The sequence below is a fragment of the Pseudonaja textilis genome, chromosome 1 (assembly GCF_049901715.1).
Source record: "Pseudonaja textilis isolate UNSWEBS1 chromosome 1, rPseTex1.2, whole genome shotgun sequence".
NCBI classification, from domain to species: domain Eukaryota; kingdom Metazoa; phylum Chordata; class Lepidosauria; order Squamata; family Elapidae; genus Pseudonaja; species Pseudonaja textilis.
In genome coordinates, this window is record NC_141990.1 from 213,994,798 (window position 1) to 214,020,429 (window position 25,632).

Consider the following 25,632-nt stretch of genomic DNA (forward strand, 5'->3'; position numbering starts at 1 on the left):
TATCTGTCTGTCTGTCTGTCTGTCTGTTTATCTGTCTGTCTGTCTGTCTGTCTGTCTGTCTGTCTGTCTGTCTATGTATCATCTATCAATCATCTATCCATCTATCCATCAACTATCTATTATCTATCTATCTATCTATCTATCTATCTATCTATCTATCTATCTATCATCTATTATCTATCTATCAATCATTTATCCATCTATCCATCATCTATCCATCATCTATCTATCTATCTATCTATCTATCTATCTATCTATCTATCTATCTATCTATCTATCATCTATTTATCTATCTATCAATCATCTATCCATCATCTATCATCTATCTATCTATCTATCTATCTATCTATCTATCTATCTATCTATCTATCTATCTATCATCTATCTACCTATATCATATTTATTTCCCACACAATCAAAACTACTCTCAGTTAACATGGTACCGAAATGGTAATCTATCTATCTATCTCTATCTATCTATCTATCTATCTATCTATCTATCTATCTATCTATCTATCTATCTATCTATCTATCTATCTATCTATCTATCTATCTATCTATCTATCTATCTCATCTATCATCTATCTATCTATCTATGTCATCTCTCATCTATCTATCTATCTATCTATCTATCTATCTATCTATCTATCTATCTATCTATCTATATCATATTTATTCCCCACACAATCAAAACTACTCTCAGTTAACATGGTACGGAAAAACAATTTAAAACATCTATAGTAATTGCAACAACAATATAAAATCAAATCTCAATTATTATTAAAAGAACAATTCAAAATAAGGCAAAAGAATTCACAAATAAAACACCTATAAATAAAGAAACAGAAATGGTCTGTTTTGATTAAAATGCTCTTCAGAACCATTCTGTCCTTAGCAACTTTGCGAGTGCAGTCAGGGAGGGTGCCAGCCTGATTTCTACAAGAGAGGGATAGGTAGATAGAGAAGGTACTTTGTTCACTCATCATTTGTTCCTTCCTCCAGGTAACATAAGGTTCTCTGGAGTGGTAGTTCTTGAGAGAACAAATCTCCTTGTCTCTCAAGCTGTGTCTCTTAATTTAATTGCATCTATCCACTCTGTTTCTTCCAGGGAAGTGTCTGTGCCAGCAATTTGCTGTTTATAATGTGGTTTGTTGTTCCATTCCAATTTAACTTTTAATTAGGTCCAGCAACAATCTAAGCAACAGGGGCATAGATGCAGAGAAATAACTTTCCATAAATATCTTTGACGTTAAATCTATGGTTTAACCTCATTTTCCCCTCAAAGGACAGGACCCCTCCTCCAATCTCCGAGCCCCAATACAGGATGGATCATCTTATCCCATGACCACCAACTTAACGCAATTTGATGATGAACTTTGACACATGCTTTCTAAAATGCCACATGTATAGCCTCAACATGGCTGCTTAATCCATGTTGTGCTGTGCTATTCCAGGAAAAAGTTGGCTGTTTGTTGCATATAGGTGCTTGCCTGAGTCTGAAGTACATTCCCTAGATCCAAACACCGCAAAGCTCTGTCTCTGTTTTGAGTGACTCTCCCTTACACCATGTTCTCTTTTAGATATTGATCTAACTTAACTGAGTTGAGTTCAGTAAATGTGCATAAAAGAGTAGCTGCAAATAAAATTACAAATTTTATTTGATACATAATGCTCAAATCTGCTAAGTCATAATTGTCCATTCAAGACTAATGTCATAGCCACATTAGAGTCAGCTCAGAGGTCTACTATAATTTAAGCCTATATATAAGCTTCCCATCAGTTATCACACACGATTGGCCACTGGGCCATGTAAAAAACAGTTGTGTTTAGTCTGTCCTAATTTTCAGGTGAAAATCATGTACAGTGCTCCTTTTGAATTTGTAATTGTATTTTCAATGTTAGCATATTAGTCTAAAACAAATTGAGAACATACTATTATAGCTTTATGTAAGTTCTGCAAGATACATTTATGCTAGCTTGCAGTAAAGGAATACTGATAAATATAGATGCATCCTGTAGTTGGTAGTCTTATATTTATCTGCTTCAGGGCGTAACAACTTTTTGGTACTCTTTGATTTGTTCAAAATGCTTCTGCTGTATCTATGATATGTGCTTAGGCCACTTTATGCTTATAAAGCAGGAATGTCAAACCCCCGATGTCACTTTGTCATCATGTGACGTATTGTGACTTTTTTCCCCCTTCACTAAACCAGGGGTGGGCGTGGCCAGCGTGTAATGCACCCGGCCTGCAGGGTGCAAGTTTGACACCCCTGTTATAAAGGATATCAATTGTCAGGAAATGCAGTAATGCTATTTTATTTTCAAAAAATGAAAAATTACATTTTTAACCTGTGTTTTTATTTGTACATTTAAAAAGAGAAGATGTAAGAAATGAGAATGAAGCAGGGTTACAAAACAGCTGTATACAGACAGCCCTCGACTTATGACCACAATTGGGATCAGATTTTCTGTTGCTAAGCCAGGTGGTTGTTAAGTGAGGCATACCCAATCTTATGACCACTTTTGCCCCAGTTGTTAAGCAACTCACTTCTTTAGTTAAGTGAACCACATGGTCATTAAGTACAATCAGCTTGACTTCACTTACCAGAAGCCAGCTGGGAAGGTCCCAAATGACAATCACATGATCCCGGAACTCTGCGACCATCATAAATACATGCTGGCTGCCAAATGCACGTGTCTGGGGAATTCTGTGATAGTCTTAAGTGTGAGGAAGATTGTAAGTCACTTTTTTTGAATAACTTATCTTTGAGTGGTTACTGAACATATGGTTGAAAGTCAAGGACTACCTATAAATGGAATCTAGCTAATATCTCTATCCTGGATGTTAAAATAAATTAACACAGTGATTTGTTTGTGTTGTGTTTCTCATTTTGCTAGAGCACGGTACTATTTTGAAGGCACTGTCTACTACCAACAAGAGCCTGAGGAGTTGTTATTTAGAGGAAATGCAGATTCTTCCCACCAGTCAAAAGGAGCCAATCCAAAGTCTTCAAATATTGCACAGTGGCAGATCATTGTTTGTTGGTTTGAATAATGGAGTGCTAAAAATCCCTCTGGAGAGATGTTCAATGTACAGAACAGAAGGGTAAGAAAATGTATCGGTCGGATATATTTCACACTGTCTTAAAAAGAAAAGCACTAGGGAAACATATTGCTACTGATTCATTTTAGAATACCTTTCGTCATCATTCAAAGAAAGCAGAAAACATTAGCCTGAACGGATAGTCCTGAAACAAAAAGAATAATATGAAAACAACTCTTTTTTTTAGTGCATCCTCATTAGTCCCAATTAGAAATCGATGCAACGTACAAAGGCATATAGTTTACTCCTTTTTCTTGTACGTTCTTGAATCAACACCAATTTTATTTTTCTCCTTCTGTATTATGCAAGTATCATTCTCATAATTATTACTCTGCAGCCCTGGTCACATTATGAATGGATCCGATATAGGTGTGATTGGACTTGCCATACTTAGTAAAGTAGGAGAAGCTGCAGCAGTGGGTGGAGTCATGGATGACCTCTTTCCTACTTCATTGGACGTCTGAAAATTTTCCAGAGTATTTCTCTTGATTCAAATGAGTCATAGCCAACATTATCCACAGCTTGTTGCTTTGAATGAAAGGCAAAATTGTGGTTAATCAAAAGGCAAATCAGAAGCTTACAAACCTCTCCTCGGGGTTATGTTGGATTGCTGCCCTAATTTCATCTAATACTAAACATTTTTGAAAGTAGACAGTGTGTTCGGCTTCATTCCTCAGTTCTACTGGTTCCATATCAATGAGATTCAGGATTTCAGAGCAATTTCAGATATTCTTCTTGGAAATGGTGGGCATGGAGTCTACCTCATACACTACCACGGAAGCTGGTTGGCTTTCTTCTGTGCTGTAGCTTGTCTTAGAACTTGTACTGTTCTGATCTGTTCAACAGTGTAGGCACATCTTTGCCATTATCATTCAGAAGTTCCATCTTCTAGTACCAGTAATTTTATGCAAGATTACTTCTCTATATACTACCTGATGAAGATTATGTATATAGTTGCTTGAAGACTATGTTAGCACTGAAGAAATCATTGGATTGGCAGAATTTGAAAATAAATATTCCTGCTTCACTTCAGGAATGACCATACAGTTCAGTTATGTTTTCCTTTGTAATGTTTTGGCATTCCAATTTTCAACCAACAGCTTGCATATTCTATTTAAAATTAAACGCTACTATTAATCTGGCTAACTTCATCTTTTTTCCACCAGTGGTTGGAATATAAACTTGAACAACTGTCCTATTCAACCATTGTCTGAAAAATCTAATTGATATTATTTGGTCATTGAACACATTATATTCAAGCACTGTCCTTCCAGGATAATTCCTGATGATAAAAACACTGTTCCTTCCTTATTTTTCATGTCTTCAGTGGATATATGACCTTCTGATTCAAAAATGTTGAATTCCAGTCCATTTTTATTCACTGATAACTAAAATGCCAAACTAATCAGTTTATTTATTTAATCTTTTATTGTGGGAACCATGTACATGGGAACTTTTCCATGTACATGCTTGTTAAATATGTAAGCATACCATGCTAGATCACACCCCTAGTTTATCTCGTCTAACTGTCTATTTTCACAGTAGTCAAACAACTCCACAAGGAAGGCCATCAATCTCCCAGAAAATGGCCTTCAAAAGTAGTCACAGAGCCATCAAGGCTAATAGCCACCAATCTCTGTGGTTCCCACAAAGTAGTCCAACCTTTTATTTTTTTTCAAGCGAGCACCTCATCTCCATTTTTCCACTAGAATTGTGTCTTAGCAGCTTCAGACTTTCTTTCACTACATGGCAACTAGATGTCCCACAGCTTTAGACTAGTGATGTTGTAAACCAAAAGATCCTCAGCTCTTATTCAGCAGCCTGTTGAAAGCCGCAGTTGAAGAGCCCATCATCCAACCCTGTCCCCTCCATTATTTTATCTCTTCTATCCATGTTGTTTTCATGGCAAAATGCAGGTGGATTGTCCATAGTTTTGTCCTACATGGTGTGAAATGATCGTTTTCTATTTCTAGCATCTTCCCATAATGCTGCTACTCAATATAGGTGACTGCTTACTTTACCTGGGCAGCTGGGATGACCTTTACACCTTGAGTAACCCTGCTGAGATGATGTACTCTTGACATACATGCCCGGTATTCTTTGCTCATCTCTCCAGAAACGCCACTACAGTATCACAAAAATAAACACATGACTGTAGTGTATATGTGAGGTAAAATGCCCTGCAATGAGCATATTGCTTTTGCAGATTATATTGAACAAATCCTCTTCCAGTTGAATGTTTAAAAATATGAATTGTATTGATGTAGAGTAGCATTAGTAGATGACTATTTTGGATGAGACAGAAAGGAAAACATTAACTGGGACTCCATCATAATTTTTTTAGCTGTCCAAGACAATAGCATCGTTCAGTCTCTCTGTTTAAACCATCCATACTATGACATCATAGTGAAAAAATGTTCTAAGCTGTCTGAATGTTTACCTGCCAGCATCTACCTGGGATATAGTTTTTCAGGTCAAAATAACCATGCCAGTTTTTTAATGCATTTTTGAAGCCAATCACTCATTTCAGGCAAAGGTGACACTTGGAAAAGGAACATATTTATATTGTCAGCTCATAGATGGAAAGTAGAATGATTCTTATTTGTTTTCTTTCCAATTTTCGTTCCTGGGTTTATTCCTATTGCTCAGAAGCCTTATGGACAACAGATTTGTGTACCTTTGGTGACCTTGCCTTCAAGCCCTTGCAAAAAAAGCTGACAGGCTCTGAATTTTCACCTGGTTTCTAGAGATGGAAATGTTAGACATTTTTCAAGCTTCTTAAAGCTAGTCTCAAAAAACTAAGCAGAATTGGATCTGACTAATACTAAAATGGACACCATCAGGAAATCCCAAGGCTGTGGAAATTGAAAAGTAGGAATGGAAGAAGGCAGTGTAAAACAAGCTACGTAAATAACAACTACTTTGTTGTTATTCTCATTGTAGTTGTTATTACTATTATTAATTCAATTAGTATGTCACCCATCTTATTTAAACGACTCTAAGCATCTCACTACAGGTAGAAACAACATTCCAATTAAATCAAGACTAATGTATAAAAACCATTAACAATCATTTTAAAATAAAAAGAAACTTCCAGAAACACAGCATGGAGTTTTATAAATATAAGAATTAAAGAATTAAATTAAATACTATGATTTTGCTATTAAATGTATATAAATAATTGTACAAATGTTCAAGAGGCTTAAGTAAATAGATCTTATAATAATAGTTGATTGTAAATATGGTGATGTGGTTGCAAAAAAAAACAACAGATGTGATTTTAGGCTGCGTCAGTCGAAGTATATATTCCAAACTATGAGAAATAGTTATTCTACTCTATTCTACCTCAGTCAGAATCCACTCTGTCTATTGTGTTCAGTTTTGGGCACTTTTATGGAGCATTCAGAGGAACTAGAAGAGGCTTAGAAAAGACCAGTGAATATGATCAAGGGACCAGAAATTAAGGTCTGAAAAGAGTTGAAGGAGCTGGTATACTTAACCTTGACAAAAGGAAACTAAGGGGAAATGCGGAACTTTTTTTACATAATGTAAATAAAAATACAACACAGGATATACACTGTGTAAAAACAGAAATTCTCTGGCTCCTAGAGGGGACTTAAGGGGACCATTCTGAAGACAGACTTGAAAATATCTGAGAATATGTCCGTAGGTCTTTCTTATTCCAGGCTATAGGATATAAAGTAATGGACTGAAGTTGCCAGTGTAGATTGCAATTGAACTCTTTAAAAAGACAGTAATTGTGGAACCGTTGCCCTCTCCCCGCTCAATTAGAAATGTTAAAGTGAAGGCCAGATGGCAATTCATTTAATGTGCTTGAGTTTAAATTCTTGGACTGAAAGGAGGTTGGTCTAAGACACGGGTGTCAAACTCGCTGCATCATGTTGCCATCACATGATGTTTTGTGACATTTTTCTCATTTACGGAGCTGGGGTGGGTGTGGCCTTCATGTGATGAATCCGGCCCGTGGGCTGCCAGTTTGACAGCCCTGGTCTAAGAGGCCCATTCCAACTCTATGATTATATGAAATCTTGGCTTGGATCTGGACGCATTCTGTTCTGTCTCTCATGGTATTCAGAAATCTTTTCATCATGCAGTTTTTGAAACATCTGTTTTCCCTGGTATGGAATGTAATGACTATGACCCTTAATTTCAAAACAGGAGCAGGTATAATATTCCAAACAGAAGTACTGGGATTTATTTATTTATTTATCAAATTTATATATGATTGCCCAACTCCATAGTGGAAAATGAGAAGGAAAAATGATGTAACAAGGCAAAAAGAGCATGTTCAGAAAAGAATAAGAAATCCAAGCCAACATATTAGTGTTTTAATATGCATAGTTAGCCCAAGGTCCATGAGACAGATAGACAGAAGACCACCAGAAAGAGCTGTAGACTACACTGGGAAGATTTTAAAAAATCCCCAAAGAAAGCACTAGGCTCCCTCTTTTGTATAGTTGCTAAGAAAAGTATTTGGACATTCCTGTTAAATCATTAGAAATCAAACTTTACTCAAACTGCTGAATTATTCCTATCTCTTCTTTCAGGCATCAATTCTGAAGGATAGATATTGTACTGACAGTTCCCAATGTCAGATGCATATGGATACCAGCTAAACCTTAATTTTCGATGCTTGCAGAACCCTGTTCTGATTTTGGTCCATTAGAAAAGCTTAGAACTATTTATTTATATATTTATTTATATGTTAAGTTGAAATTGTATAATGAAAAAATGTGTATATAGAAAGATGATAAGGAAATGTAAAAGATGTCTTGACATTGATATAATGATGTATAAAGCTTTATTTTATGTTTTTAAATTTTGAAAACTAAATAAAATTTACTAAATTTAAAAAAGAAAAGAAAAGCTTAGAACTATTCAGTTGAGTAGCGATAGAATTATGTAGCTTTCTCAGTTCTCATGGTTAGAAATCCTTTTCAGATGTAGTGATGCTTTTGTGAATGATGTTCATTTCTCTTGCTGAATTGGTCAGACATAAAAGTTCCTTGAACTCAATTTGATCCCTTCTTTGTGATCAGGAAGAAATAGAGCAGCAATCTTAACTTTTATAAGTTCATTGTATGGTTGTGAATAATGGGGAATGCACTTTGCAAAAATTGCCATTTCTGCAGAATCTTTTAAGAAAACAAAGGCAGACCTGCCCTATTTTGTAGATGGGGTAATGAAAAAAACTGCTTTGTAAGGATATTTCATTCAAAACCTTGCCTTTTTGTGGGGGGAGATTCCTGCTATCCCCACCCCTGGCAACAAATTTTCTGACAAGCTTTGTATCAGTTTCAGCACTTGTTTGTATCAAGAAAAATGTTTTAATTTCATCCATTGCTTTCCGCCTGGCATTTTTCCTAGGTAGTGATTTATAGCCTATTGTTGAACCTATGTTTAATACATGCCAATAAATAGTTGCAGAAGGGAAGCAAGATATTCTTCCACTTTTTCACACCTACTTCAGTCTGTGTGTCTGTGTGTCTGTGTTTGTGTGTGGGGGGGGGAGAGAAAGAGGGAGGGAGGGAGAGAGAGAGAGAGAGGGAGAGAGGGAGAGAGAGAGAGGAGGCTTTTTACAGAAACACCATCCTCATCACATTAACTTTTGATGATTCATTTTTAAAGAAAGAAAGGTTTTCATATAGCGGAGGACTTTGTGCCCTTAAGACAAGAATACCATAACCTTGTTTATTTTCTTTTGCTTCATCTTGCTTTCAGGATAGCAGTGAGTTGTTTACACCCTCAAGGCTGATTAGAAGTCTTGATTATTCAAGATTTTTGGAATCCTCCCAATCTGACTACAGAAGAGAAAGGCTGGTTGGGAGGAGAGGAAAGCCAATCAAAGCCAGGAGACAAATTGATCTTAACATTGATTAAACTTAGGCGTGCTAGCGTTCTCAGCAGATGTTAGGCTCCAGGATATCTTGGGAGCTCTCAGAGGTATAGTATGAACAAAGAGCAGGATAGACACGCAGCACTATGCTGTTGACATTTTCTCCTCAAACGGTTTGCTCTTAACTTCCCCTGCACGGAATTGCTCCAACGGCACTGCTTGTTGATATCTCTCTTATGGCTTTGTTTTCAGAGCATATATCTGGCTTGATTTGACCATTGGGCATTTGCTACTGGTCTGTAGGGGTGGAATATCTTTCATAGCCTTCTGGAGCTGCATTTTCAGAAGAGGGTATCATTAGGACAGGAATCAGGTTTATAAAGAGATATGTGGACCAGAAAAAAATTCCAGGATTAAAATTTTTCCATGGAAATGTTTCTGCATGAGAATAATAAGCAGTACCCTGCTAAATCGGACTCCTGGCCCATCTAAGCCAACAGTCTGTTCTCTCAGTGGTGAACCATCTGCACAAGGAGGCTGACCAGTTCCCAGCAGATGGCCTTCAGAGGCAGTCACACTCCAACCAAGGTTACTAGTCATTGATCCTATAACTTCCAAAAATTGGTCCAACCTGTTTTTGAAGCCAGCCAAGCTGGTAGCCATGTCCACATCACATTGTAATGAATCCCAATGCTAAATCGCAAATTGTATTTTAAAAACCCTTTTGTCTATCTGATTCTTTCAAGATGCAGTTTCAATTTGGTCTAATATTTGAGGAAGAATAAAATAGTTACTCTTTGTCCACTTTATCTGCACCATGCATACTTTTATACTCTCCAATCGTTGCCCCTCTTCTTTGCCTCTCCTCTAGAATAAAAAGCCCCAAATATTGCAAACAATATTCGCAAGATGTTCATTCCTTACAGTCCCTTGACCATCTTAGTTGCCATCCTCTGAAACTTCTCCAACACCCACTTTGAGGTTTGGAAACCAGAGCTGCACACAGTATTATTACAGATATAATCACGCCATTGATTTATATATGCACATTATGATATTGTCATCTCAGATTTCAATATGCTATTATCCCCAATGTGCTGTTAGACCATTGCACAATGAATGCACAGTGGGTCAGCATCTTCATTGAACTGTTTGCTGTTATCGAAGATCTCTTTCCTTATCAGTCATTGCTAGCTCTGATCCTATTAGCTGTGTAATCTTCTTAGTTTGTCTCCATAAAGCAACTTGCCAATTAAAAAAAAAATGTATGGAATTTGTTTTTCAGGGGATTGATCTAAAAGTTAAAAAGGAGGAGTTCTCTCCCTTCTTCACATCAAATAATGCAGCCCAGATATTTATAGAAAATGATGAATATTGGGATGGATATGCTAATTAGAAATAGTTTAAACAGGAAAATTTTTCAATTCTTGGAAAACCTGTATCTCTATTTTGAATTCCAGCCATCAGAAAAAATAATCTGCTGAGATAAACTTGCTATTACATATTCTTAATATTGTAATCCTCCAGTATCTTTGAAATAGTTTCATATTGTTAATTTCTTTCACAAGATATTTATGGGTTCAAATAATCATGTTTAAAAAGGCAGCATGATCCACTCTTTATTGAACAAGACTCATCTATTCTGTGAAAAGTTTACTTGTGCTAATTGATACCATCTTCAAAGACTATTCCCAGATGTATGTTTTCTTGTGTTTTTGGTTTATCACTTGTATTGCACGTAGGAAGGAAGAGGCCAATTAGTTAGCCATTAGAAATAGACACCATTATTTTATGGGGCTAACAGTCATGAGAAATAGGCCCCACAAAGTCACAGTAAAAGGTCTAATGGGATACAGATGTAATCTTTCTCAAACTTTGTTACTTTATTATTGCCTTGATTGCACATCAGTCATATAAAGTACTTATCCTGACTTAACAAGGTTAGCCAAAGAGAGGTACAAAAATTGCAATTCCGATGAAAGCATTTTGTATAAGCTGCAAATAGTTCTCAGTGTTTTTAATCACACTTTATCTCTCAGCTCAGCCTACCTCACATTTTGTTGCTGGTGGGGGGAAATGGGATAAGGGAGTGCTGTGCACACTTTCTTGAGCTCCTAAACAAAAAAAAAGAATATTTCTTCAGGGATGTCAGGACCATCAACCACTTGGTTGGTTTTTTACTTAGAATAATGTGTGAACCATGCCACATTATGTATAAACCAGAGTTTAAGGTTTAAGGATAAGTATGGACCAGGCCATTGTGGCTTATTCAGCAGATCATAGTTAAATAAACTCTTTGGATAGTTTGTCAATTGTAATATTGAAAGGCATCCTGATTGGTGAAGATTGTTAAAAGTGCAATAAAAAAGAAAAACCCTGTATTATTATAAATTTCAATAGAAAATCTTTACATATGTTCTTAATATTTGTCTTACATCAGCTAGCTTACAAATGTTTGATTAGCATATGTTGTCTACAGTTTGTCAACAGTGCTGAAAATAAACAAATTGGAAGTAGACATCCCATGCTGAGGGGCAGTACACCCTGTGGATTTTTATTTTTCACCAACAAAAATAATAAATAAAGAGAACTGAGCACTAATCACCAAGATTAAAATAATTTAAGCTTAGAGATGTTTCTATGGTTGCTTGATGGAATAGAACATCTTTATCTCTACTGATAGGCTTATTCATTCCCTGGAAGATATGTGCAAGTTGTATTTTAAATGAATCTGGAAATGTAAACATGAAGGATGAGAGCCCCAAGATACACAAATGTAAATATGAAGGATGAAAGGGCCCAATATGAGAGGCCTTACTAATTTTATTTCTTGTTTTATTTTAGCAGAAGCCAAATTACCAGACTGAAATCAGTTGCCAAAAATTGCCTGTAGTAAATCTCCATTTAGTGTACCAGCTTGGTAGATGTCAGAAGTTGAGCTGAAAGGCAGTATAGACGTTCACAACTTGACAGAATTTTGCTTCTGCACAGAGTTAGTCACTTCTTTTTACTGTAGCTCTCCACAGTAAAATGGGCAGCCACAGTAATTTCCTATGCTGTAAAATAAAGCATTTTTGTTTGTGTGTGTTGAAATGACCTATGGTATAAAACAAAGCATGAACGTGTATATTGTTGGCAGAGTAGACCAAGTACTAAATTGTATCCCTGACATTCCTGAGAGAAGTTCTAGTAAGAAGATCCCATTTGTCATCCCAATCTAAAAGCTTTCTCCACCCACTTTATTCTTACCATTGAAAGTCTTAGTTACTTTTGCTCCTAAGAGAAAAAATGAGGGCATCATTCGTATCAATCTCTCCTCTTCCCCCTGCCCCCATTCAAAAAAGGGGATATTAGAAATCTTTTTTAATGGCATTGATTTTCTTGCTTTTTAAAGTTTTTTGTTGTTCTCTTTGTAGAGCTGAAAATCAATATTAAAATACTTGAAAATAATTTTTTAAAAGCATTCATTAAACAACCAAGAAGGTTGTTTATCAGTCAACCTCCTCCCCTCCCCCGAAAAAGAACCTCCACAAACAGTTCAGCAGATAAAACAATAGCAATTTTCTTTGAGTAAAACTGATAGTTGAAACGTGTGCTATTTGTGCTATTTGACAAAGTGTCTGGTTGTCAAAAATCGTTCATAAAAACAGAAGAAAAACTGATGAAGGAGGAAGAAATAGCTTCAAGAGGTTGGATTCTATGTATTGTATATTTCATGAGTTGTCAGACTGCTGATATAATGCCAATATAGATCAACCTAGGTGGGACAGCATTTTTTAAAAAGTTTTTTTTTCCCTGAGGATTGGAGGACTTAAAACTCTCCAAATGTGATTGAATTATAACTCCCAATAGCCTTCACTGTAGGCCAATCTGACTGGATATCCTATGTGTATATTTCTGTAATTTTTAACAAAGCACAACTTTCCTGCCTTGCTTCGCTCTAATTACAAACAACATGCTATCACAAGGTTTATGCTGAAAAATCTCTATTGCACATTTCAACCGGACAGGATTATATGGAAAATTCAGATGTTCTGTTCCATTGTAAATTTCTTTCCTTATGATTTTCCCCCATGGAATTCGGTGTCTTGAATGAGCTACTGTAATGTCTCACTCTAGTGAACTTTGCAAGATGTCCCAGATATATCCAAAATATATTTACGTTTCCATCTGTCAAGTTTTCCCACAAGTCCTCTGAGAGTTAGTGGATATATTCTTTTTTCTGGTCTGCTGAAAATAAGTATCCCATAAAATCGAGGTGGGAGCCAGGGGCCCACAACAGGGTTTGGCTTATAAGATCATTCAGTTGGGCTCATAACTTATCTTGTAACATTTTACTCCGTCTTTTAGAACCCAAGCTATCCCCAAGGCCTGCTACTCCATCTAATTTTATGCTCTGCTATTCCTTCCAGAGCAATAGGAATGTTCCCACTATGCAAAATTGTTGCAACGTTTGGATGCATTCAAGTGGGCCCCTCGCCAGCATCGGTTCTGCTTACAGGTGTACTTGATGGCTTTCTCATCTTAGGCAATACTCACTTAAGGAAGCCGACAGGCAAAAACAGGCTCAGAGGAGGAGGAGGAGGGCTCAAAAGGAACATAGAAAATGAACCATGGAGCTGAGAAGGAAAGCACAGGAGGACAAAACAAATAAAAGAAGCAAGGATGGCTGTTGAAAGAGAAAAGCAGAGGAGTTTGTATGTGGGGAGGAAATGGGTAGGAAAAAATAATAATATGGGTGAATAGAGGAATAAGGATGAAGGGAGGTGGGGATAGGGGTGGGTGAGGGGGTGGATAAAGACTTGATATTAAAATTAGTTGATGATTCCTTTGTCAAGTCTATATTTGGGGAATACAGGTAGACCACAGTTGAGCCAAACATTTATGCGGCTTACGTGAGAGATTCGTTTGCCCATCTTACAATTTTTCTTGCCACAGTTCTTAAGTGAATCATTGCAGCTGTTAAGTTAGTAAGCCAGTTGGTGAGTGCATCTGGCTTCCCCATTGACTTTGCTTGTCAGACAGTCACAAAAGGCGATCACATGACCCTGGGACATTGCAACCGTCATAAAAACGAACCAGTTGCCAAGCTTCTTAATTTTGATCACATGACCATGGGGAAGCTGCAACGATCATAAGGATGAAGAATGGTCATAAGTCACTTTTTTCAGTGCTGTTGTAACTTTGAACCATCACTAAATGAACTGTTGTTGTAAGTTGAGGACGACCTGTATAGAAAAATGAGTTATAAATTAAAAGAAATTTTGATTTCCCTGATAATAGTTCCAACAGCCTGAAGTATTTTGGAAATATAACAATTTTGTTTCCATCTCTTTAATTCTCATTCCCATACCTGGAGGAAGTCAAAATTGAATTGTGATGTTAATTGCAGGTGAACAAAATTTTACCCTTTTAAGATGACTAGGTTGGAACAGTTCACTTTTCAAAAAAAAAATGTCATAGCAGTTTTCATCCCTGAATTTCTGTTCTGCTGCCAAGGATGTTTTTCTGATAAGCAATATTACATTAAGTTTTAAGGTTGTTGTGACCAGGAGTGGGAGTTTTCCCCACTACTCAGATTGATGTATGTTTTCTTTCATTAATGCTTTTATGGCACCTAACTTTCCATTTGGATGGCTGCCCACATAGCTGGTTGAAGGAAGCTCACAACATCTCTGCTTTTATTAAGTTACTTGTGCTTGGCAAGGCAATGGAAATTTTATAGTGTTTATGAAGTAGCATTTATTCATATATTTTTAATAGCTCTCTTTAGTGGTATAGATGTAACTCCAGATTAATCAGAATTTCCTCAATATAATTATTCATCTTCATATCTATGCAAAATGCTCTTTGTGTTCTGGTGTTCCTTCTTTTAACAAATAAATAACCCCATGAATAACCTGTTGTCTCAGTAAAATGATGGAAAGGTGTATGTGGAATAAGAACTGGAATAGCTGAATATTCATATTGATAAATACACCAGAATACAGTACATGTGTGTACAAAATACCGTATTACTCTTGGGTTATGGAAAACCTTAAAGATTCAGAGAAGTTCAAAGGAAATGGAATTCAGATTAATTATGCACCATTAACTTTGATGCTTTAATTGCATGTATCAAAAAGTTAAAAGTTTCAGGGCCTGTCTCTAGACTTTTCATCTTCAACAGTAACTTTGGAATAAAAATATTCTAAAAAAAGTCTACCCATTTACCAGTTTTGTTTTTTTCTGGATTGCAGTGATTCATTCTTCACTATCCATTTTCTTTTGTTCCTGCATTCACCTACTCAGTTATGCATATACAGGGGTGGACACCAGTGGTGGGATTCAAAAATTTTTACTACAGGATCTGTGGGCGTGGCTTGGTGGGTGTGGCAGGGGAAGAATACTGTAAAATCTCCAGTCAGAGGTGATATTTGCCGGTTCTCTGAACTACTCAAAGTTTCTGCTACCAGAACTGGTCAGACTGCTGAATACCACCTCTGGTGGACACCCCTTATAAATGTTATATTATACTGTATGAGCCACAGTGGCGGAGTGGTTAGAATTCAGGCTACATTTTCTTGGCTGCAATTTGGCAGTTAGAGTCTCACCGGCTCAAGGTTGGCTCAGCCTTTCATCCTTCCAAGGTCGGTAAAGTGAGGACCCAGATTGTTTGGGGGGGACGACAACAATATATTGACTTTGTAAACTGCTTAGAGAGTGCTATAAAGCACTATGAAGCAGTATATAAATCTATTACTACTGGTATTATTAACACACCATCTTTGTGTATAGCCAACGCTGGGGTTAGCTATGTGTACTCCATTCTCCATTTAATGCTTTCTTACCAGCAACAGCTATCGCAATTGTTAATTAGATGAGCTTGTTACTAGACAAGTTTTTGAGACAGTGAAAGCATTTGTAAATTGACAGGAAACAACATTGTTCTTATAGACAAAATCTCTGGGGACTTGAAAGATTTCAATTTAATTTAATTTAATTTTTTTGTCTCAAGCTTACAACTATTTCATTTTTCTTTTATCGTGTTTTCTGATGAAGGGCATGGTTTTCTGTGATTTAATTCGAGGCCTCCTTTATCTCCCTGCACTTTGTGCTAAGCTCTGTTGAAGGTAGTCCTCAACATAAGACCACAACTGAGCCCAAAACTTCTGTTGTGAAGTGAGACATTTATTAAGTGAGTTTTGCCCCATTTTACAACCTTTCTTGCCACAGTTGATACATGAATCACTGCAATTGATAGGTTAGTAACCTGGTCATTAAATGAATCTGGCTTCCCCATTGACTTTGCATGTCAGAAGGTCAGAAAAGATGATTGCATGACTTGGGGACACAGCAATGGTCGTAAGTATGAATCAGTTGTCAAGCATCTGAATTTTGATCTCACGATCATGTGGGTGCTGCAATGGCTGTAACTGTGTCATAAGTCACCTTTTTAATGCTGTTGTAATTTTGAACGGTCACTAAATGAACTGTTGTAAGACAGGAGTCCTGTATATCCATAAAAATAGATTAACCCTTCCTGTAGTAAATGCAATCTTGCAAATTCTTCGTTTACCAAAATGAGGTGCAAGTTATGTCTGTATGGAATCATTGCCTCCTTTCCCAGAGTCATTGCAGTATGTTATTATATTTTTTTACTTAATTAGTCAAATTGCTATTGTAGCAGTTTGTGTTTATGACTTTATAAACATGCTGAGTATTTATCATATGCGTCCCTGATTCTTACATTATGCAAAAAAATCAAACAGCTGTCCTTTGTTTACTGTAGCCAAATGTTTTATAATTTCGCAGGTTGTCATAGGATGGCAATTTTTCAGATGGGAAGAGAAAAGTTTGCTTAACATTGTTTAGATTTCCATTTCATTGTTTATTTTCTTCTGGAGTTGACATCTATAAACAGGCAACTATTGCTAATGATAAAAGTGACCAGACCAGTTCATAGCACTCCAGTGTCTTATAAGAAGGAAACAACTGTCTACATTACCAGCAGATGTATAAATACTGACTAGCGTACTAATGCTGCAATGAATCAACTGCTGTCAGTGCTGTGGCTTGACTTGCAAACAATATTCACAAGATGTTCAACTCTTTTGATTTTCACTTCTACAGAAATGAGAGACTGGACTATCAGAAACTCTGAATTCCTCACCACCACCACCACCACCACCACCACCACCAAGTCCACATCATGAGCCTAAAAATGTAGGGGAAGAGGGATAGTGCTCATCGCAGTCTTATAATGTGCCACATGTTAGAAGGATAACCTTTACAGAGGGGAGCCTTTATTGCTACCCTAGACTCCCTTTAAATGGGGAACTGGACTTCAGTATGTTGCTGGAACTGGATATGTCTAGTTTGATGAAAAGAAGGACTAGGGCTGACATGATAGCAGTGTTCCGATATCTCAGGGGCTGCCACAAAGAAGAGGGAGTCAAGCTATTCTCCAAAGCACCTGAGGGCAGGACAAGAAGCAATGGGTGGAAACTAGTCAAGGAGAGAAGCAACTTAGAACTAAGAGACATTTCCTGACAGTTGGGACAATTAATCAGTGGAACAACTTGCCTCCAGAGGTTGTGGCTACTCCAACACTGGAAGTTTTTAAGAAGAGTTTGGATAGCCAGTTGTCTGAAGGAGTGTAGGGTTTCCTGCGTAAGCAGGGAGTTGGACTAGGGATGCTGTGTTATGCTATGCTATGCTATGCTATGCTATGCTATTCCTTCCGTTTTCCATTCCATTCCATTTGGGGAGCTGGGGTATTTTTCTAAACTCATATTTGAGATATGGGAACATTCCATATAGAGCTCCCTGAACCACACAATTAATATCTTTGAATGTATTCTGAAACCTTTGATCTATCCAGCATTCAGAATTTAATTCATTATGCTAATCCCATTGTTGAAACAGAATCAGTTGCCATTAAGCAGAACTGACTCTTGGTGTTCGATTGCCAGAAACATGTTGTGTTCTTTGGAAAATTTTCACTTGACTGGTCTCTGGATCAGGTTTCTAATTTCTGCTGCAGTTGGTTTTCCTGTGGGCATGAGGCATGTGGTTTCTTTAAACCTTTTTTGGTTTAGTTTTTATCTCTGCAATTTGGGTTTTGGTTTGGTTTGTCTGTACTTAAAAATTGAGATTGTGGGACTTTCATAATTTTATTTTTCATAAGTCTTTGACATCCTTGGATTTATTGTCTGCTCTCTTTGCACCATCTGGTTTGGGGCCTGACGGAATCTCTCCGTTCTAAATGTGGGTCACTGGGGCTGTCAGCAATTAGAATTTAGCTGGCTGAAAACTAATGGTTGATTGTTCAGCTCATCCTCTCTTGCAAGTTGATGTTAATGGCACAATAAACTAATCTTGTAAGTAGTACCTTTTTGCCAAGCTCAATTTTTTGCTCCCAGCTACTTAGACAGACATCTAACACTCCTCTGTTATTTGTAAAATGTGTTTCTTTGGCAATAGCCATACTGCTTTGTAAATGATCGCTGCAATCAGATTTTCTTGTTTCTTTTTTACTTTTATAAAAATGATGTGTTGTTACAATATGTAACAATTCTGCATCAGATAAAATGAATATTGAATTAATTAAAATAGGAGGATGGATGTACCTATTATAGTATGTCAGTTGGACTTAAAGAGAGTGACAAGCCCAAGTTTGTCCAGTGACTTTTCATGGCTCATTATGGATTAGAACCTGGGGTTTCTGTTTCCTCAATCAACATTACAATCACCATATCAAACCATACCATAATGCTTTCTTTTTAACTCAGGGGTGCAATAGAGGGAAAAATGCAGTGGTGGGATTCATTTTTTTTTACTATCGGTTCTGTGGGTGTGGCTTGATGGACGTGGCAGGGGAAGGATACTGTAAAATTCCAGTCAGAGGTGGTATTTGCCGGTTCTCAGAACTACTCAAAATTTCCACTACCGGTTCTGCAGAACTGGTCAGAACCAGCTGAATACCACCTCTGGAAAAATGACAATATCACTTAGTCTTATATACTGCTTCGTAGTGCTTTACAGCTCCCTCTAAGTGGTTTACAGAGTCAGCATATTGCCCCCAAAAATCTGGGTCTTAATTTTACTGACCTCAGAAGGCTGAGTCAACCTTGAACCAGTGAGACTCAAACTGCCAAACTTTTGGCAGCCGTCAATCAACAGAAGTAGTTTGCAGTACTGCAAATCACTGCACTATCATGGCTCTTAATAACTGCTTAGGAATAATGTAATACAGAATACTATTTTTTTTATCCTTTACTGTATTAGCTAAGCTTCAAGTTTATTACATTAATGACGTATTTTAAGCATAAATGTGCACAACAATGGCTAGGAGGCCTTAGTCAATTGTTCTAATGATGGTTTTAAAATAGCATGGCCCCACTTACCCAGTGATGTTGTTTATGGACAACCCAACTAACCTTCCAGAGGAATTTTAGTGAAAAATAAGTGCATCCCCTGTTGCAGCAGCTTCTCTTTTAAATTTAAAATGACATTCTTAAAATATGATTAGTGTAACTGTAATTTGTCACCTAAACCATGTCTAGCAATACCTGGATTTCTGTGATTTTACTAAAAATTGGCTCCCCATTTCAAAGCATTTCTCTGCTCTCATGAGGATTTAAAATCTCTTTTACATAACCATTAATCAATTCAGAGGAATATTTTCTTGAATTCCCTGTCAAACATACTGTACATCCATTTTTTCTTCCAGAATGGATGTTTAAATTTATTTTATTTATTTGCTGCATTTTAATGCTGTTTTTTTTCAGCCTGTACCTTCTCAGATGTCTCAGAGCAATTAAAAACAGAGACTCACAGAGACTAGACACACAACAGATGGAGGGTGAAGAGAGAAGACAGAGAAGGGTGGTCAGTTCTTCAAGGCCAGAGAAAAGAATTGAGCTGACATTTATATGTAATTCCAGGAAATCCTGGTTGACTTTTCTTCCGGGACTTCTTGCTTCTTGCTCCTCCTCCTCCTCCTCCTCCTCCTCTCCCCCTCCCCCTCCCCTCCCCTCCTCCTCCCCCCCCCTCCCCTCCCCTCCCCTCCCCCCCCCCCTCCTCATCCTCCTCTTCCTCTTCTTCTTCTTCTTCTTCTTCTTCTTCTTCTTCTTCTTCTTCTTCTTCTTCTTCTTCTTCTTCTTCTTCTCCTCCTCCTCTTCCTCTTCCCCTTCCATGTCTAAACAAAACTTTAAATTGCCAGAATGAGCTTTCTGCTCTCAAATTCCAGCACTAATAGTAGGAGAGAAGAAAATAAATAGTAGGGAAATGGATGAGAATTACAAGTACAAAATTATATTATGCAACCTTATATAGTTCTTTGAAGAAGGCATAGCATTTTGTCTTGAATTATCTGGGGTTAGAATTCTGTTAAATACTATGCTCTGTGTTGAGATCAGGTGGGAATTTCCCATGATTCTAATTTCTGTACCCAGGCTAAGACTCTGTGAGAAACCCGTGTTTTTCTCCCACTCCAGGACATTTTTCCAATGGAACGAGCAATCTGGGAGACCATTTTGGTGTACTGATAAGGTAGCAGGTTAAAAACTGGGAGACCATGAGTGCTAGTCCCACCATAGGCATAAAGCCAACTGGGTGATCTTGGGCCAGTAACTCTCTCTTAGCCCTCGGAAGCAGAGTCCAGCCCAACTGTTAGTATTTTGGCTACTACCAGAAACACATACCAATAATGTCTTTATTTTTGGCCAATAACAAAGCCAAGAAGCTAGATTCATTCTGGCAATTTAAAGTTTGGTCTAGACATGAAAGATGAAGAAGAAAAAGACAAAGGCAATCCACTTCTGAAATCTTGCCAAGAAAACTGCAGGGACATGCCCAGACCAGTTGCCAGTAGTCAACTCTATCTTAAAGATATAACACCTACACACACACACACACACACACACACACACACACACACACACACGAAAGAACAGCCTACATCCTGTGTAGTTCAGATAGCCTTGTTGACCCAAGAGAACTGACAGATCAAGCAACTTGAGAGCAACTCATTCTCTTGAGTAATTATATCTGCATGTTCAGTCATTAGTTGAGTAGAAAATGGAGCTGATTCTAGCACCATATCTGCATATGCCTAGTTGTCTCAGACCCATTCACACATTGGTTCGGTGCATGACCATAATTTTTAATAAGGGCTAAAAGTTGTCGATGGTTTCCAAATGAAAAATTTTGTATATAATTGTGCATAGTTGCGTGCTTAAGAATTCTTTGTTAAATTAACTTTCACCAAGTTGACACTCATGCCCTGACTGCTTTTTCCTTGCATTAATCTGAAACGGCACCTTCTGCTTCCATTCTCTTGCATGACTTTGGAAGCTAGGATAATCAGCCAGAAGAGTCACAGCAGCAGATGGCAAGAAAACTCCTGAGGAGCCAAAGTCCTATTTTCATGCAAATGGCTTTGGTGGCTAAAAAATAAGGAGCAGGAGGCAAAATCACTCTTATATTAAAGAGACGGATTCAATTGTTTATAAACACCATGCTTGGGATATATTTTATTAAGCATCAGATAAGTCATTTATTGCAAAGTAATGAACAGGGGAGTGAATGCCTGTTGATGTTAATTTTTTGTCAGAATAAATCCCATCTGTTAAGTTCTTTCTGAGAAGAATTTTCTTGAATCCCCAATGGGGTAATAGCATGGTTAACAGTTAATTGGAAATATAAGACTATTACTATATAAGACGATTACTATAGCTTAAAATTTCTAACATCTCCAAGTTTTCTCTGAAATGCTGCTGGTGCTTTGTTTAATCTCTTGAGTGGGAGGTTAGACTAGTTGATCTCCAAGATCCCTTTCAACAGTTCTATGATTCAACTATAATTCCACATTTTTGATGATATCTTTCACAAAATAGTTTCTGACGGCATTTAAATAGTCAAATATTTATGGAAGGGAGTGTGGACATTCTGGAATTATTTGGATGATGGCCACATCCAAAGTTTACATGCAAAAAGCAGGACATCAAGGTTTGCCACACAATTAACTGACCAACTGATAATGTTCTTTTTCCAATTCTAAACATACTTATTAGAGACTGAGAACTGTTTTGCTCATGGAATATACTTTCAAACGATCTTTTTACAATGGTACCGCTAGTTAATTAAATTTAGATTAATCTGTTTAGAAGTATTACAAACTACGCTAAAGACAAAATATTTTATATTGTTTTTCATCTAACAAGAGGAAAAATTTTTTTGCTAGATAAAATGAAGCTTTTTTTAAATAAAAAATGCACCTGCAACATTTTAATAAATTTGCAGATTTTTCTGTAGGGCTGGTCAAGTTAGAAACAGACACCACAAAGACTAGGAATGCTCCATTATTGTTTTGGGTACAATAACAGAATCTTGAAAAATCTGTCAGAATTTCTCTGTCCTATCTTAAGGAGAAACAAGGTAGAGATATTTTGAATCTCCTCACACTCTTACCTTTCCAAGACAGTCATTTATTTTCTCTTCTGTAAAATTACTATTATTAACAATATTCCATTTTCAAATCAACATACATTTATTATTTTTATATTTCTTTTTCCTTTTTTCTTTATGTATGGGGAACGATTTAAGCACAACAAATTAAAACATTTAAAAAGGCAAAATTCTGTAATTAAAATATATTCCAGACTCATCTGATTTTTTTAAGTCTTCCAAAGGGAAAACCAAGTGTTCAGTGTTCATCCAACTTGTCCCTAGAATTTTTTATTTGCTTTCTGTTAACAGCTCTTGCATGCCTACATAATCCTCCATAGTAGCTGAAGCCTGCCTATGAGGAAAATTGGAGAAGCCAAAGAGCTCACTATGGGTGAGAGATGCATGAGTTAATGAGTACATTTATAAGGCTCTGCAAGTTTAGTCACAAACTATTTACAATTTATTTTATTTTAACAAATTATATGCCATCCACTCCCATTTGTAGCTATAGGGAAGTTACTAACATCAGTTTCCTGTTTTAACCTCTGTTTACTATGATATATAGGTCTTAATGATGTTCAGTGATGTGTGCCTCCATTCAGATGGTAATACACTACAAATGTTTATTTAACCATTTTGGTATACTGCCACATTGCAGTATATAAAAACATGAAACCAACTAAATATAATCAAACATTTGTATCTTATCTTCACAGAGATTCTTACAGAGCTAATAGATGAATGTTAGCTCCATCCATATCCTTACTTCATATTATATACATTTTTCATACGTGTGCATAAATAAAGCCAGAATGAAGTCATAGTTCATAATCCATCTGAATGGATTAGTGGATCATCCACAAAGCCATAGTAAATGAAGTTGGCTCAGCTTTTGAATACTTGAGATGCATGAGTTAATGAGTACATATATAAGGCTCTGCAAATTTAGTCAAAAACTATTCACAATTTATTTGGAGTTTAAGTTACAGTGGCACTGTGAATAGTGACTTAATGACCATTTTTCACACTTACAGCATCTCCATGGTCACGAGAGCTGCCTAGAGCTGCTTTTGAACTGGAGCGGACTTCTTGTGTGAAGGTGTCAGTTGAATTTAGTTTCTGTTCACTTTCTCTTTTTCTCCACTCATGAATTTTTCATTTTTCCTCTCCTTCTCCATTAACTCTGGTTGGAAGGAATGGAAAAAAGGTTTGCTTTATGAATGTTGTAAGTTTCCCAGCAAAATTTATAACCAAATTAGTGTATGTGTCCCTCCTCTGCTTATGGCTTTCCGTTAATATCTGATCAGTCCAAAATGCTGGATTAAGTGGGACTTTGCTCAGTATCAGAGTGGCGCTTAAGTCTGTCTGAAGATTGAAATTACCTCCAGTCCAGTCCAGGAAGCGTTATCTGATGTGCTACTGTCAAGCCTTGGAGATACACCAGGTCAAGAAACAGATACCCAGAAATTCCAGGAATATGATCTTATTATTGTAGGGTGTAACAGCAAAAGCTAAAGCCTGACCAAATTCCTGTCTGTTCCCTGTTCTACATATAACCCTTGGCTTACAACCATTGATTGTTTCAAAGTTACAACGGCACTGTAAATAGTGACTTAATGACCATTTTACAGTTACAGCATCTCCATGGTCACATGATCAAAATTCAGATACCTGGCAACTGGCATGTATTTATGACAATTGCAGTGTCCCAGGGTCTTGTGATCACCTTTTGCAATCTTCGGATAAGCAAAGTCATTGGGCAAGCCAGATTCACTTAACAACCATTTTACTAACTTAAGAACTGCAGTGATTCACTTAACAACTGTGGCAAGCATGGGGCAAAATAACTGTCTTGTTTAGCAACAGAAATTTTGGGCTCAATTGTGGTCGTAAGTAGAAGACTACCATAACTAAACAAAATCAAGGGATGGTTTTTCCGAGTTTCTTTCTGACACTCACTTCAAACTCTGGATTGTATGATTTCTTCTCTTGCGTCCCCTCAAAAATAGATGTTGCTTATCAGAACTGGAACTGCTGTAATAAACTTCACCATATCAATTGTGAGTAGGGTGAATTATTAGTGAAATACTCCAGTACTCCAGTTCTGCACATTTCAGCCTCAAGCAAACTAGAAGCAATCTTCACGTGTGTGGTGTGGATATTTGCAAAATATACATAATACATCAATAGCATTCTCACTGCTCACCCAGAGGCTTTGTCTAGGCTTCATCTTCCTCCGACCTGTCAGTCACAAAAACTGTCCTTTGACATTTAAACAAACACAGGTAAAATATGTTTTACTTGTGCTCGATGTCATAGTTTTCTTTAGGAAACAAACAAGATACCTTTGCTTGCACTTTTCCTTCTCCATTGTACGATGCAAAGTAAGAGGCACTGAGGAGTGGAGAATTCATCCATTTCTTCTTTTTAGAGGCATGGTGTGAAGTGATAGAAAACATCCCTTCTGCAGCTGCTGCAGAAGGACACGTCATATTTGCAATGTCTCAAAAGCTGGGCTTTTATAAAAGACAAACACCTTGCAAGCTTTTCTTGCTGCCTTTGCCTTCTATAAAAAGTCTGAGGAAATATCCTTTCCTCTACAAACTGAACAATATCTGCTTCTATTAATGGCTATCTCCTATAATATATCCACATTTGGGGACTTCCATTAAAGAGGCAGTCTTGAGTTTTGCATAACTATAGAAATGAACTCCTTTCTTAGGGCCACGATGCATACTTAACTAAGGCATTTTAGGCCATAATTAGACACCTCTGATTAAATCATAGAATCATAGACTTGGAATCTCTCCTTCCCAGTCTATCAAATCCAACCCCCCACATACACTCCCAAGTTTCCTGACACCATTCCCAAGAGATGTTTACCCAGCCTCTGTTTCAAAATGAAGAGGCAGAAACCACTTCGTGCAAGAACCGATTCCACATCCAGATTTCCCGTCCAATTATTATGTCTATAGCTAATCCTCAACTTACGACCACAATTGGGTGCCAGAAATTCTATTGCTAAGCAAGACAGTTCTTAAGTGAGTTGCACCTGATTTTACAATCTTTTTCGTTAAGTGAATCGCTGCAGTTAAGTGATTATGACACAATCATTCTTTAAGCAACCCTGGCTTTCCCCATTCATTTTGCTTGTCGGAAGCAGGCTGTGAAGATTGCAAATGTCTATTATGTGACCCTGGGACACTGCAACAGTCGTAAATGCAAGGACCAATCATAA

The 25,632-nt window shown here is 37.1% G+C and overlaps 1 protein-coding gene across 5 annotated transcripts in view; it reads left to right on the forward strand.

Moving 5' to 3' along the window:
• SEMA5B (semaphorin 5B) overlaps positions 1-25,632 on the forward strand; it is a 601,210-nt gene that overhangs the window by 386,944 nt on the left and 188,634 nt on the right. For all 5 annotated transcript variants that reach the window (XR_015740811.1, XM_087920416.1, XM_087920414.1 and 2 more), the window contains exon 12: positions 2,899-3,106. Coding sequence is in view for 4 of the 5 variants with exons in the window: in XM_087920416.1 (XP_087776542.1) it covers positions 2,899-3,106 (208 nt within the window). In the remaining variant the exon portion in view is untranslated. The remainder of the gene's footprint in view (positions 1-2,898; positions 3,107-25,632) is intronic.